Here is a 14,743-nt window from a genome sequence, read left to right on the forward strand (position 1 = left end):
AATAGTGGAGAGGAGAACGATGGGCCTGTAAGATTTCAAAAGTGTGTAATCAGTCTTGTTCGGTTTAGGGAGAAGGACGGAGACGGCACGGCGGAAAGGTGCCGGCCAGACGCCGTGTGAAAAGATCGCGTTGAAGAGGTGGACAAAGCCAATGAGGATGGCCTCATGACCTTTAGTACGGGTGGCGAGGACCCACTTGAGGAATTTCCACGTGATGTGGTCCCAGCCGGGGGCGGACCGGGAGTTGGTGGCGTGGAGAGCGTCGAGGAGCTCTTGACGGGAGAAGGGCGGCCAATCGCGGGCCGGGAGAGCCGGCATAGAGTCGACGATGGTGAGGTCTACGGGCCGACCTTCCGCAGAATGGAAGGTCGGGCCGGCGTTGTCGCGTAGATCCTCGGGGGTGAGGATTGGGTTGCCTAGGGAGTCAACGATGTCAGCAGTGTCCGACCGCCGTGGTTTATACCAGGCTGTCAGGTCCCAGACCCGGGCATTGTTGGTGGCGACATCGTGGATGCGCTGTTCGAAGAAGGCGCGTTTGGCGTCACGGATGGCCTTGAAGTAGGAGCGGCGAGCTTCAAGGCGTTGAAGTTGTGCGATCTTGGGGAGGGCGGTGTTGGAGGGGGTGTCGCGATGCTGGAGGAAAGCGCGACGGCGTGCACGGGCGGTCTGGAGGGGTGGGGTGGTGCGTTTAAGGGTGGTGGAGAGATGTCGCTGTGCTGCTTTGGTGACATTGTTCCACCAGGGTTTGGAGCGGGCACAGAGATCGCGGGGCTGGGCATGGGATTCCCAGGTGGTGGAGATGGAGTCGTAAAGCGCCTGTGTGTAGCGCTCGACGTCGGGGCCAGAGTCCGGGCGAGGTGTCGAGTTGAAGAAGCCGACAAGGGTCTGGGCCAAGTCGGTGAGGAAGTCTTCGAGGTTGTCATCGGAGATTGCCGGTGATCCAAGAAGGGATATGGGATCGGTGGGCAGGGTGACGTATAAGAGGGCGTGGTCGGAGAGGCCGCGGGCCGCAGCCCGGACTTGAACGGAGTCACGTGGGTGGTCTCGTGAACTCCAGATGAGGTCTATGACGGAACCCCGGAGTCAGGGGTTGTGGGGGAAGTGCGTGGGGACGTCGACCGGGGAGCGGAGGTCAAGGTCCCAGGCGCCTATAAGGTGGGAGAGGGTGAGTAGGTCAGTACGCGGAGAGGATGTTCCCCACGAGGGGTCCCAGTTGGGGCTGTGGAGATTGAAGTCGCCACCGACGCAGCGTACTTGATCTGGGAGGCGGGGAAGAAGGGAGATAAGGTCAGTAAGGACAGCAGAGTGGCCGCGAGGGTCATTGTAGACATTAAGTAGAAAGAGAGGAGGGTCAGAGGACCGTAGCTGGAGACCGAGGAGTATAGCGTCTCGGTGCCGGAGTGCCGGATGGCTGAAGGCGCGTGTTAGCGGCAGTCGGGTGTTGACGTAGCAGACTACGCGAGAGGGGTTGTCGTGATCAGTCTTGGAGGGTTCGAAGAGGCGCCAGTGGGAGTCGGACTGGGTGCCGAAGTATCTGTTGTCGTTGGTCCGGTCGCCGGGCATGGCGACGTTGCGTTTACCACCGGGCGCGGGAATGTGTTTGAGGGGGCCATACCACGGTTCTTGGATGCATAGAACATCGACATGGCGAGACAGCGAGGAAAGGAGGGAGGACATATGGGAGGGATTGCGGTTAGCATTGTGGAAGACAATGGTAAGGGAGTCAAGGGAGGTGTGGTCTCGAGTCATTTAGAAACCGGCCAGCCCAAGCCCGGGCGGAGGGTTGGCGGCGGGACGCGAGGGCTGGGCTGGGGCGGGAGCCGGTGGGTGGGGAGCGGTGGCTGTGAGGACGTGGACACCGTATGGGTGGGCCGTGTTGCAGCGGCGGCAGTGGGAGACGGCCGGTGCACGCATGGGGGTGGCGCCGGGAAGAGGGCGGGGACGTGTGTGGTTGCCAAAGGGGTGGCGGCAGCCGCACGCGCGGCAGAAAGGAGAGTTGTCCACTGCACCTGGGCGGTGGCGGCCGTAGAGGTGGGAGGTTCCACACGCAGTGCACGGAATGGGGAGGCCCATCTGGCGGGCAACAGCGGGATTCTGGGAAGGACGATTAGCAGTGCGGGCCGCAGTTTTACGTACCGGGCAGGTGGGGGAGGTTGAGGCGTGGGCCCCGTTGCAGAGCGCACATTGTGTGGAGGCGTCTGGGGCCGCACGGGCTGAGTGGTCAAAGGTGCGGTGAGGACCGGCGCATGTGGCGCACTTGGGAGGGGACCGGCAGGCGCTGGCGGGGTGGCCGAGGGCTTGGCAGTTGGTGCATGCGAGGATGCCGCGGCGCACGGGACACGCGACAGCAACACGTGAGCCCGCCCCGAGGTCGAAGACGAGGGTGCCGTTGTGGAGGGAACGGAGGCGCGCGAAGGCGGGAGAGTCTTCCCGAATGTCGACATAGAGGGTCGCGCTGTCGGGCGAGGGAGAGGGGTTCCAGCGGGCCGCCAGGACTAGGTCCATGGTAAGGGCACGCCAGGCCGGAGACGGGGAGCGTTGGGCAGCTGCGAGGAGGTAAGCGACCGGGTCGACAGGCTCAGAGGCCCCGCCGACTCGGTAACGGACAGAGGGGAGTTGGGAGATGGAGAGGGAAGAGTAGTATACGTACGACGTGCTGGTGACCGGGACAGAGAGGATAGTGGAGATGCAGGTGTCGAGCCTGTGAACGTCATCAGTGGACAGGAGAGAAGATGGGAAAACAACAAGGTTCCGGCCCGTCATGTTCCATGAGGCGGAGACAATGCGGAAGTTGGACTGGTTGAGCGCGTCAGTGATGGCGACCGTCGACGGGCGTTGGTGTTCCGGGATGGCCGCGGGGAGGCGGAAGTAGCGGGCTTTGGCATGTCCGGAGGGGAGGGTGGAGATCTTCTCGTTGATGACCTCGTTGATGCGGATGGAGGGTGATGAGGACCATCCAGTGGCCGGGCGTTTGGCAGCCATGGTCGACCACGGGGCAGGTGGGACAGTAGGCTGGACGGGGGCGGGGGTAGGGACTTGGGAAGCGGGAATGCTCGGGGCGGGCGGCATAGCAGTGGTTGGGGCGGCGGTGGGGGCTGGTACCGGGGTCGAGGCGGGAGCTGGGGCAGGCCGGGCCGAGGGAGCGGGGGCGGGGGGCGGGGCGGCCGTCTGTTTGGCGGCTGCACGCTTGGTGATGGTCTCGTGACGTCTGGTGAGGTGATTCCCGCGACAGACATCACAGCGGACGCCTTGCGGCAGGGAGGGAGCTTTTTTGGGAGGAGGAGTGGGATAGTGAGGAGGGGCGGACGCATCGAAGGTTGGGGCGGCCGGGGTGGGAGTAGGGGGGCGGTTATGAGGAGAATGGATAGAGCCGGGGAGGCCGGGGTGGGTGACGCCAGGCATGGGAGAGGGGGAGCGGGATGGGGGTGTGGTGTGGATAGTGGCTGGGGGAAGGTTGTTGATGAGGTCGAGGACGCCTTGTCCTTCGCGCGTTGAGAAAGAGGTGGCCTGGGGCGCCGGGGCGGCAGGCGGGTCCCAGGAGACGATGCGGATTGCCGTGTTGATGATGGAGGGATGAGAGTCGAAGATGCGTTCCAGGTGGAACGGGTAGACTTCAAGGGCGTCAGCTACCCGGGGGACGTGGGACCTGTCAAAATCCTTGGGGGGAACGTCGGGGTGAGTGCGGAAGAACATAACGAGTGCAAAGAGAATGTCAGTGACTGTTTCTGAGTCGAGTGAGTCGAGATCCGGTGTGAGGTCGTGCGCCTCGGGGGGGGCGTCGCTGGTGGGGAAGGGGGAAGCGTCGAGGAGGCCGCGGACGTACGCATAGGCCGCGTATGCCTGTGCTAGCAACGGATCTCTCCTCTGCCATGCAGTTTGTGATGCTCTGTTGACCCTTAGTACAATAAGCCCGCTCGGTCATCTCACTCCCACCTTCGCGCTTCTACCATCTCTTAGACTACGCATTGCACCTATACCCACCAAAGTACGAATTGCACGGTTCCCAACACTTGGCTGAAGAATGTCTGCAAAGAAACTACGCGCCAAGCTCGACTTCAAGTTTGTTCTCCCGCGGAGTCGACAACGTCCAACTGCGGAGATCGCCCCCGACTTCAGCGAGAAGATGTTCCGTCCCCGCACCTCCGACACCAAGCCCACACCCGCTGTCCTCCCCGTTTCAGTCGACGCACCTCCGCCCCCGCCTCCGCCGAAAGACCATCGTACGAAACGCGTCTACTCTCTATACGACCCCAGTGGGGTTACCTGGGACGACGTCCGCTACACAGTCCTGGCGTCGCCTATATCAGAGGATGCCGCTTCGCCTCCCGGCTTGAGCGATGCGACGAACAGGTCCCCTACGGTTCAGTCGACCCCAAAGGTACGCCCGCCGCCCAGCTACTCCAAGCTTCCCCCGCTTCCGGACGAGATGGGTGTTCTCCCGCCTACAACACCACCGAAGTCCCCGCACACCCGTACCGCGACATCCCGGATCCCGGTAGCCTCTGGGCGGGTGCCCGCCCACCAGCGGCGCGCCGCGACAATCTCGACCCCAGAGGAGGCGGAGCTCCGCCGGCGTGAGATGGCGCGTCGTAAGGAGCAGGAGGAGCGAGAGGCCATGCGCGAAGAAGCACAACGGCAAGCCCGCCTGAAGTACGAGAAGGAGCAACTTCTCATACAGGCCGCGCACGAAGAAGAAGAGCGTAAGGCTGCGCTGGAGGAGGAGTTGCGGCGTGCCGCGGAGGAACGACAGAAGCGCGAAGCGATTGAGCGAGAGGCGGATGTGCTTGCGAACATGGTCGCAGCTGAGCGCAAGCGGCAGGACCGCGAGAGGCGGAGGCAGGAGACGCAGAAGGCGCAGAGGATGCTACAGGAGATCGAGGAGCAGCGGCTCGCCAAGGAGGAAGAGCGCAAAGCGTGGCGTGAACGGGTAGCCAGGCAGCGGAGGGCTTTGGCGGCAGGGCTGGAGACCCAGAAGACGAAGAACAGCCGAGGCCTGACAGTACTCTTGACGGGCTGGTTGACCGTTCAGAGCGAGGACTGTTTGTCTTACAAGAGGCGACACTTCCAGCTGAGGGAAGACTCGCTATTGTTGTTCAAGGATGCGGAGGTAAGCTGCCTCTCACTGTGTTTGGCCCGTTGATCGACCCTGATGCATCTAGGACGACTCCAAGGCCATGGAGACCATTCATCTGTCTAGCATTCAGCGGATTCGTGAATGGCAAGATGGTTTCGAGGACTTGGCTGGGATACCAAACTCGTTCGCCCTCGAGATTCGTGGATTCGGTGATCCCTGGAGCATGTTCACGGATTCGAGCGAGGACAAGGTAGGGCGACCACAAATGTTCGGACGCAATCGATTTGCTCACTGTTGCCTGCAGGAGAAGCTGCTTGCGCTTCTGAGCAGCAGGCTCACCACGCGATGAAAAGCGTGGAGAACCGATATCGGCGTTGACAGGACTGTCTTCATTTCTCGTTGTCTGTAATAGGTGTTGTATTTGGCCGCGCTGCCGCAGTGTGTAGCACTATACATGTAGAACTCTGTAGTCGATACCCTTGGAGCTCATTGCCTTCCTGTGCAGTCCTTGTCATGAATGATCACATAGTTTTGTTAGCACCTGGTTTGACTGCGGAGTTCATGAGCGCTTTGCGGGAAACGCCTGTGGACTGGCTGAGCGGACCGCGAGTTGGTAGTCGTTGCGGGCCTGCGGCCAGTCAATTCATGCTGTTGTTCGCCGTCTACTCCACCTTACCTGCCTGCGTATATTGCTGGCCCTCGTTTTGATTATCGTACATCAAGGGTCTCTGACAACTAGTACTTCGCAATGACGACCTGGGTATCTACTCTCGCCTCCGTTGGTATGGCCGTCGGTCCGCCTCTTGTTTATGCCGACCAAGCCTACTCAATTGTGAGGAAACAGTGCGTGTTTAGCATATCTATGTATTCCAATACTCATGTTTCGCTCGATGTTGCAAAGGGATGCTACAGGCTTCTCCCGTGACGTCTGTGCAATACTGTGAGCGTTGACGGCTTCGACATGGTGGCATAGTTTGACGATCCACAGCCTCCTGGCCAACATCACGCGATGTTTCTTCTGGTTGGGGAATCGCTTCGAAACTGCCCTTCTAGTGCAGTCGTTCCTCATGATAATTGCTCAAGTGAGTTATGGCCACCGTGCTCGCATGCTGGTCTAAGTGTCGTGTGTTCAGTTAGCCCTCTTGTACATCTGCATCCGCTTCCGCCCAAGACTCAGCCCAGAAAGCTTGGGTGCATCAACAAGACCGTTCTCATTCTGGCAATGGCCGACATACACCCAACACCTCGAATTCCTCGCTGCGTTCATGTGAGGTGTCATGCCTGTGGAACGTCCTTCCGCTTGCTTAACCCTACGCAGCCTTTGTGAATCTATCCTCTTCCTGATACTCGGACGGTCCGAAGTTTTCGTCTCTATCCTCGGCTTCGTAGCTCTCGGACTGGAGAGTACGCTCCCTATCCCGCAGCTCATCAGGTACGTGCATCATCCGTTGCGGTTGTCGGTTGTACCCATTATCGACTCCCTACGCAGCAACTACAAGCAACGGTCTCTATATGGGTTCCGGATGTCGACCCTGATAGGATGGTTCGGCGGCGACTCGTTCAAGTAGGTCTTGAGGTGTTGTGCCGTGGCTGTTACTGACAATCATGTAAGAACGGTGTACTTCTTCCTGCAGGGTTCTCCACTCCAGTTCAAAGTCTGCGCCATATTTCAACTTTCGATCGACTGCGGTGAGCACAGTAGTATCCGCGGTTTTTGAGGTCGAATGAACTGATCGATTCTGCAGCTATTGTGCTTCAACGTATTTGGTACGGTAATGCGCCTCCTGCGACGGCGTTGATGGAGGACGAGGATATTGAGCAGGCGCTCGCATTAGATGAAGAGTAGTTCTTTCTACACTATCCAGTGAACTAGGGACGATCTGTAACATATAATCTCAGTAATCTACGCGTGTGCAGCGAATGCTGGGCAGACAGCGTGGTGAGCGCGAGCATAGTTGCGGCCTCGGAGTCGGAGGCCAGGCAACGCGGGCGAGACGCGCGAGAGGCACAGGCGATGTCCCAAAGCGGAAGGGGACACACGTCGACTGCCCAGGCTTCGCGTCGTTCCCTGCCTTTCCACATCGTCCCGTTCCCCCCTCCTTGCCTCCTCTATATCCACCCCCGCCCTGCTGCAGGACAGAACTGCGACGGGTTTGACGTGGCCCTCACTTCGACGAACAGCACCCAACCATGGATATCTCGAAACCCATCGCGTTCTGTGAACACCTACAGCTTTCTGCCATCGGCATCCAACCCGCCTCTATCTCGTTCCAGGTCAGTCACCCGAATAATCGGCGTGTGCAGGTTCCTTGCTAATGCGCGTGTGCCTCGACCACTCAGACTCTTACGCTAGAGTCCGACCACTTCATCTGCGTTCGGGAAAAGGTCAATGAAGCCAACCAAGTCGTCATCGTAGACCTTGCCGATGCCAACAATGTCCTCCGGAGACCAATCACGGCCGACTCGGCCATTATGCACCCCCACCAGAAGATTCTCGCTCTGAAGTGTGCGTACATGCTTTCGCACATGCACTTCTGAATTGACACAGCCCTTCAGCTGGCCGTACACTTCAGGTCTTCAATATGGAGACCAAGCAGAAGCTCAAGTCTCACGTCAATGCCGAGGACATCGTCTTCTGGAAGTGGATAAACGACTCAACCCTTGGCATGGTCACCGAGACGGCTGTCTACCACTGGACTATTTCCGACACAACCTCCCCTCCTCAGAAGATCTTCGATCGTCATCCTACACTTGTCGGCGCGCAGATCATCAACTATCGCGCGACGTCGGACGAGAAGTGGCTAGTCTTGGTTGGCATTTCCGGAAACACGACGAATCCCTCCGCGTTCAAAGTCAAGGGCAACATTCAGCTGTACAGTCGCGAGCGCGGAGTTAGCCAGCCGATCGAGGGTCATGCGGCGGCTTTTGCTGAGCTCAAGATTGATGGATGCACGAAGCCCACGAAGCTATTCACGTTCTGCGTCCGGACGGCCCAGGGTGCCAAGGTACGTCAATCGCTCGAGCTATTTCCCTCGGGCTGGACACTGATACGTATCCCCTTGCGTTAGTTGCACATCGTAGAGATTGATCACCAGGCTCCGGACCCGCCTTACGTGAAGAAGAACGTCGATGTCTACTTCCCTCCTGAGGCAACAAACGACTTCCCCGTCGCTATGCAGGTGTCGAAGAAGCACGGCATTGTCTACCTCGTCACGAAGTACGGTTTCATTCATCTCTACGACCTCGAGTCTGGCGCATGCATCTATATGAACCGCATCTCGGGCGAAACCATTTTTGTCACCGCCGAGCACGAGGCTTCCAACGGTATCATCGGTGTCAACAAGAAGGGTCAGGTGTTGAGCGTCTCGGTCGACGAGCAGACCGTCATTCCCTATATCCTCACGACGCTCAATAATACCGAGTTGGCGTTTAAGCTTGCAAGTCGCGCGAACCTGCCTGGTGCCGATGACCTCTACATCAAGCAGTACCAACAGCTCTTCCAGAGCGGCCAGTACGGTGAAGCGGCCAAGATTGCTGCGAATTCGCCTCGGGTGCGTACCTCGGTCTGTCAGATGACCTCTCCCATGAATCATCAGTTTGTAGGGCATTCTGCGTACCGCGCAGGTCATTGAGGCATTCAAGGCGGCTCCGTCGCCCCCAGGCGGCCTCTCTCCTATCTTGCAGTACTTTGGTATCCTTCTCGAGAAGGGCGAGCTCAACGAGCTCGAGTCCCTCGAGCTCGCCCGCCCCGTTTTGCAGCAAGGCCGCAAGCAGCTATTGGAGAAATGGTTGAAGGAGAATAAGCTCACATGCAGCGAACAACTCGGTGACGTCGTCCGGCCGTTCGACATGACCCTCGCGCTTTCGGTCTACCTCCGCGCCAATGTTCCGAACAAGGTGATTGCATGCTTCGCCGAGACAGGCCAAACCGACAAGATCGTGCTGTATGCGAAGAAGACCGGTTATACCCCCGATTACGTTGGCCTTTTGCAGAGCATCATGCGCGTGAACCCTGAGAAGGGTGCGGAGTTCGCGACGCAACTGGTGAAGGACGAGGCCGGTCCTCTGGTCGATGTAGAGCGTGTCGTCGACATCTTCATGTCACAGAACATGATACAACCGGCGACGTCCTTCCTCCTAGAGGCGCTCAAGGACAACAAGCCGGAGCAAGCTCACCTGCAGACCCGTCTTCTGGAGATGAATCTGCTTCACGCCCCTCAGGTGGCCGATGCTATCCTTGTCAACCAAATATTGACGCATTTCGATCGCCCGCGTGTTGCGAATCTTTGCGAGAAGGCTGGCTTGCTGCAACGAGTATGTGTGGTCTGCGACGTTTTCCGATCCTTCCTCTGATGTCTCTTCAGGCGCTGGAGCTGTACGAGGATATCGCGGATATCAAGCGTGTCATTGTCCATGCGACAGTGTTCCCTACCGATGTATGTCTCTCTAGGATTCTCAGACGACGTATCGGCTGACATATTTCAGTGGCTCGTGGATTACTTCAGTCGTCTCACCACGGAGCAGTCATTCGCATGTATGCAAGAGATGCTCAAGGTGAACATACGTCAAAATCTCCAGATTGTGGTACAGATCGCGACGAAGTACTCGGACATCCTTGGACCTGTCAAGTTGATCGAGCTGTTCGAGTCTTTCAAAACCTCCGAGGGTCTCTACTACTATCTCGGCTCCATCGTTAACCTATCTACAGACCCGGAGGTGCACTTCAAGTACATTCAGGCGGCGACTCGCACCGGCCAGATCCGTGAAGTCGAGCGGATCTGCAGGGAGAGTAACTACTATAATCCCGAGAAGGTCAAGAACTTCCTCAAGGAGGCCAAGCTCTCCGACCAGCTCCCTCTCATCATCGTCTGCGACCGCTTCGACTTCGTACACGATCTTGTGCTCTACCTCTATCAGCGCGGCCTCACCAACTTCATTGAAGTTTACGTCACTCGCGTTAACTCTGTCCGTACGCCGCAAGTCATCGGTGGTCTTCTCGATGTCGACTGTGATGAGACAACAATCAAGAGTCTCTTGGCCTCCGTTCAAGGCAACTTCCCCATCGACGAGCTGGTGCACGAGGTCGAGACTAGGAATCGTCTCAAGCTTATCCTCCCTTGGCTTGAGGCGCGGGTACAGGCTGGTAGTCAGGACCCTGCCGTCTATAACGCGCTGGCGAAGATCTACATCGACTCAAATAACAACCCTGAGCAGTTCCTCAAGGAGAACAATGTATGACTCCTTTTCACTATGATCGGTTCTGATACTGAGACTTTCCCATTTAGCTGTACGAACCGCTCGTGGTCGGCAAGTTCTGTGAGGCTCGCGACCCGTATTTGGCCTACATCGCATATGCGAAGGGCTTCTGTGATGACGAGCTTATCCACATCACGAACGAGAACGCCATGTTCAAGCAGCAAGCGCGTTATCTCGTCCGTCGCCGCCAGCCTGATCTCTGGGCGCAGGTCCTCCGCGGTGACAACTTGCATCGTCGTCAGCTCATCGACCAGATTGTTGCAACGGCGCTTCCCGAGAGCACTGACCCCGACGATGTGTCCATTACCGTCAAGGCCTTCTTGACCGCAGACCTACCGCTCGAGCTCATCGAGCTGCTTGAGAAGATCATCATCGAGCCCTCACCCTTCAGCGACAACCGTAACCTTCAGAACTTGCTCATGCTCACGGCTATTCGCGCGGACAAGGGCAAGGTCATCGGCTACATCGACAAGCTCCAGAATTACGACACTGCAGAAATCCCCAGGATTGCCATCGAACACGGCTTGTACGAGGAAGCGTTCCTCATATACAAGAAGTACGAGCAGCATGCGGAGGCCATCAATGTCCTTGTGGAGCACATCGTTTCCCTCGACCGTGGTGTGGATTACGCAAACAAGGTTAATCAACCTGCGGTGTGGAGCCGCCTCGCGAAGGCACAACTTGACGGTCTCCGTATCAAGGATGCCATTGGTGAGGTGTTTTCTTCCCACAGAGCGCTTACGTTTGACTGAACACGTCTGTAGACTCGTATATCAAGGCTGAGGATCCCTCTAACTACGTCGAGGTCATCGAGATCGCGAGTCGCGCTGGCAAGCACGACGATCTCGTTCGTTTCCTTCAAATGGCTCGGAAGTCGCTCCGTGAGCCGAAGATCGACACAGAGCTCGCGTATGCTTATGCCAAGACCGACCGCCTGCACGATATGGAGGACTTCCTGGCAATGACCAATGTGGCCGACGTCCTTGAGGTCGGAGAGAAGTGTTTCGAGGACGAACTGTACCAAGCTGCCAAGATCCTCTTTACGAGCATCTCCAACTGGGCTCGTCTCGCCACCACGCTCATCTACCTCGGCGAGAACCAAGGTGCCGTCGAGAGTGCGCGCAAGGCGGGCAACACCCAGGTCTGGAAGCAGGTTCACGCCGCTTGCATCGAGAAGGGCGAATTCCGTCTGGCGCAAATCTGTGGTCTCAACATCATCGTACATGCGGAGGAACTTCCGGCACTTGTGCAGTTGTATGAGCGTCGTGGGCATTTCGACGAAGTTCTGTCTCTGCTCGAGGCCGGCTTGAGTTTGGAGCGGGCACATGTACGTCTTTGTCTTGGTTCGACCAGATTTGTTCTGACCATGCACTAGATGGGTATCTTCACCGAGCTTGCGATTCTCTACAGCAAGTACAGACCCGAGAAGCGTAAGTGTTTAGATGTGATTTGCCGAACGAAGTGTTGATCAGAGTTGTAGTCATGGAGCATCTGAAGCTTTTCGTGTCGCGTATCAACATCCCCAAGGTCATCAAGGCCGCAGAACGCGCACATCTGTGGCCAGAGCTGGTCTTCTTGTACATCAAGTACGACGAATATGTAAGCACACAGCACTCTTCATATCTGCAGCTGCTCATCCAAATTACAGGACAATGCTGCTCTTGCGATGATTGAGCGGTCTGCGGATGCTTGGGAGCATAATCAATTCAAGGACGTCATTGTCCGGGTCGCCAACGTTGAGATGTGAGTCTCGCTCGCAGTGGCTCTTGGACAATCCATGGTACTAACGCCAGTGTCACAGCTACTATAAGGCCCTCACGTTCTACCTCCAAGAGCAGCCGACGCTTCTGACAGATCTCCTGTCCGTCATGATTCCCCGCATTGATCATTCTCGTGTCGTCCGCATGTTCGAGCAGATCGATCATATCCCGCTCATTCGGTCGTACTTGATTGCTGTGCAACATGTATGTCCATATGCGCTATGTATGCATCGACATCAGTCGCTGACTGAATTCTTACAGCTTAACCTCGAAGCTGTTAATGACGCGTATAACAAGATGCTTATCGAGGAGGAAGACTATAAGACACTGCGCGACTCGATCGACAGCTTCGACAATTTCAACAGCACCAAGCTACTCCGGGAGCTTGAGAAGCACGAACTCCTCGAGTTCAGGAGACTGGCTGCTCATCTCTACAAGGTAATCCCTTCGCAGGCCAGTGCTACACACTCAGCTGATGCGATTGGTGCAGAAAAAGGGCAAATGGGAGGAGTCAATCGCATTGTCGAAACAGGACAAGCTATACAAGGACGCCATCATCACGGCCGCGGCGTCAAACTCGTCCGAGATCGCTGAGGACATCCTTTCGTATTTCGTCGACATCGGCAACAAAGAGTGCTTCGCTGCTACACTTTTCTGCTGCTTTGACCTCCTACGTGCAGACGTCGTGGAAGAGCTGTCATGGCAACACGGTCTCAACGACTTCTACATGCCCTACAAAATCCAGCGTACGCGGTCGATAGTCGAGAAGCTCGCTGCTTTGGAGAAAGAGGTCAAGGAGCGGTCGAAGAAGGAGAGCCAGAAGGAGCAGGAGGAGGCTGAGCGACCCCTCATCGAGCCCGGATTCGGTGGCAGGCTGATGTTGACGCAAGGGAATGGCTACCCCGTGCAAGCACCACCTCCAGGTATGCTGCCCAATGGTACAGGCTTCGGGATTCCTCCTACGATGACGGGCTTCGGCGGGTTCTGAGGTAGTCGCTGTTCGCATAGTTGTATATTCTGGATCTCCATAATTCGTGCATACATGTTTTCGTTAATATCTTCCATGATCTTGTTGCGTGCCCACAAGATGCCATTCGAATATTATGCTTCCTGCGCAATGGCGAGGGAAGATATCCTAATCTGTACAACGTGCTAGGTGTAAGTATAGTACAAGCTGGCACAGCCCATCTGTCAAATGTCATAGTGGTATATTCCATTATCATGAACATAAGGTAAAGAGTGTATACAGGTCCATGTGGTGGTATCTGGAGTGGAGACAGCATAAATACAGCTCAGATGACGCACCCATCCCGAAGTCCAATCAAGCACTGCGCCGGGAAGGCGAAGATAGAACCAGGCTATGCAACAATGCAGCCGCTCCGTCCACTCCCGTAGCTCGCTGAGCCTTTTGCACGCGTACTGAGGGATACCCGTGCTGATTCGTAGAAGACCTCGTTCACCCCACGATTGTGCTTGGCACTGCACTCTACGCGACCACGGCCCATCAGGGTCAGGAAGTCAATACGAAGCGGAGATACACAACCTACCGAGATATCTGGAGGCTCGTATGCGGCGGGCGACGGCGAGGCCCTCCTCATATTGTACGGTGTGCATATTGTATCGGGCCAGGCGAAGTTGCGTCTCCTGATCTTCTCGCAGGTCGCATTTGAGGGCTGGTTACAATTGAAGGCAGTCAGCGATTCCTCAGCCCACGTATGAGCCAGTTAACGTCCATACCGACTAGAACGAGCTATTCCCTCCTGGGTCAACAGCACGTATTTCCTGAGGTTGAGTAACGTACCTTCACTCCAGGACAATATTCGAGCATCTCCGGTATCCACTACGCCACCGCTGAGTTCAAGGACAAAATACACACACGGCCATGACGTACCTTTGCCTCAACATTCTCCAGGGAAGTAGGGTTATCGACCTATCAGGAGATGTTCGAGGTTCAATAATGCTTGCTGGGGACGAAAGTGCATCCCAGAGGGCACTTACCGAGAAACACAACATGATCACATGTGTCTCTGCGTAGCTCAACGACCGTAGTCGATCAAACTCTTCCTGGCCTGTGGAGAGAGGATCGCAGAAAATGAGCACTCGCCAACACGAAGGGTAAAGGTGCAGACACCAGAGATCTAGAAAGACGTACCGGCTGTGTCCCACAAGCTCAACTCCACCAGTTGATCGTCGACGTACAGGTCGTGAACATAATTCTCGAACACAGTGGGCTCACTGTCGCAAGAGGCGTAGGTTGGCATACTTGCGAAAAACGTAAGAGGTGAGAGACGCACTATACAGCAGAGAACCAACCGCGAGTGAAGACGTTGAGCAATGATGTCTTGCCTACAAACCGCCTGCCATCAGCCGTTGAGCTCTAAGAATGACCATCATCCGACGCACCGCACGCGCCGTCCCCACATACAACTAACTTCCGTTGGATCTGAGAACGAGAAGATATACTGAGTGTTCAGGAGAGAACATTCCCAAAGAGAGAGCAAGACATACAGCTCGTTGGCGGCCAAACGATGGCGTCCCGCCGGATTTCTTGTACTTGGCCATGGAATGTTCGTGATACGCCTGACGCGCCCTGAGCAACCGTCGTCACCAGCAGAAAGGAAGTGGGTGAGCGCCACAGAACACGGTGGGGTGG

General features: G+C 56.7%; 5 protein-coding genes across 5 annotated transcripts; 3 read left to right on the plus strand and 2 right to left on the minus strand.

The window, feature by feature from the left end:
* Positions 1 to 201: 201 nt before the first annotated feature.
* On the minus strand, positions 202 to 552 carry DICSQDRAFT_37165 (uncharacterized protein; the record flags this gene model as incomplete). Its single annotated transcript, XM_007362919.1, has 1 exon — positions 202 to 552. A coding segment is annotated over one exon (351 nt), but the record flags the coding sequence as incomplete, so codon positions are not given.
* A 3,469-nt stretch (positions 553 to 4,021) lies between these two features.
* Positions 4,022 to 5,571, plus strand: DICSQDRAFT_178666 (uncharacterized protein; the record flags this gene model as incomplete). Its single annotated transcript, XM_007362920.1, has 3 exons — positions 4,022 to 5,107; positions 5,160 to 5,324; positions 5,379 to 5,571. The coding sequence occupies 3 exons, from the start codon at positions 4,022 to 4,024 to the stop codon at positions 5,421 to 5,423; spliced, it is 1,296 nt and encodes a 431-aa protein (XP_007362982.1). The 3' UTR covers positions 5,424 to 5,571.
* Positions 5,572 to 5,858: 287 nt separating this feature from the next.
* Positions 5,859 to 6,920, plus strand: DICSQDRAFT_53698 (uncharacterized protein; the record flags this gene model as incomplete). The annotated part of the gene is made up of 8 exons (XM_007362921.1): positions 5,859 to 5,917; positions 5,976 to 6,014; positions 6,063 to 6,156; positions 6,208 to 6,341; positions 6,393 to 6,506; positions 6,564 to 6,638; positions 6,687 to 6,763; positions 6,820 to 6,920. 8 exons carry the CDS (start codon positions 5,859 to 5,861, stop codon positions 6,918 to 6,920), a joined length of 693 nt encoding a protein of 230 aa, XP_007362983.1.
* A 344-nt stretch (positions 6,921 to 7,264) lies between these two features.
* Positions 7,265 to 13,078, plus strand: DICSQDRAFT_167349 (clathrin heavy chain 1; the record flags this gene model as incomplete). The annotated part of the gene is made up of 15 exons (XM_007362922.1): positions 7,265 to 7,348; positions 7,415 to 7,580; positions 7,631 to 8,079; positions 8,143 to 8,625; positions 8,678 to 9,388; positions 9,439 to 9,510; positions 9,560 to 10,306; positions 10,360 to 11,041; positions 11,095 to 11,657; positions 11,706 to 11,760; positions 11,811 to 11,929; positions 11,979 to 12,073; positions 12,132 to 12,294; positions 12,352 to 12,528; positions 12,581 to 13,078. 15 exons carry the CDS (start codon positions 7,265 to 7,267, stop codon positions 13,076 to 13,078), a joined length of 5,064 nt encoding a protein of 1,687 aa, XP_007362984.1.
* A 370-nt stretch (positions 13,079 to 13,448) lies between these two features.
* Positions 13,449 to 14,652, minus strand: DICSQDRAFT_144855 (uncharacterized protein; the record flags this gene model as incomplete). Its single annotated transcript, XM_007362923.1, has 9 exons — positions 13,449 to 13,576; positions 13,638 to 13,763; positions 13,888 to 13,930; positions 13,982 to 14,020; positions 14,089 to 14,159; positions 14,243 to 14,325; positions 14,385 to 14,436; positions 14,494 to 14,533; positions 14,599 to 14,652. 9 exons carry the CDS (start codon positions 14,650 to 14,652, stop codon positions 13,449 to 13,451), a joined length of 636 nt encoding a protein of 211 aa, XP_007362985.1.
* Positions 14,653 to 14,743: the final 91 nt, after the last annotated feature.

This window comes from Dichomitus squalens (assembly GCF_000275845.1).
Source record: "Dichomitus squalens LYAD-421 SS1 unplaced genomic scaffold DICSQscaffold_5, whole genome shotgun sequence".
NCBI lineage: Eukaryota > Fungi > Basidiomycota > Agaricomycetes > Polyporales > Polyporaceae > Dichomitus > Dichomitus squalens.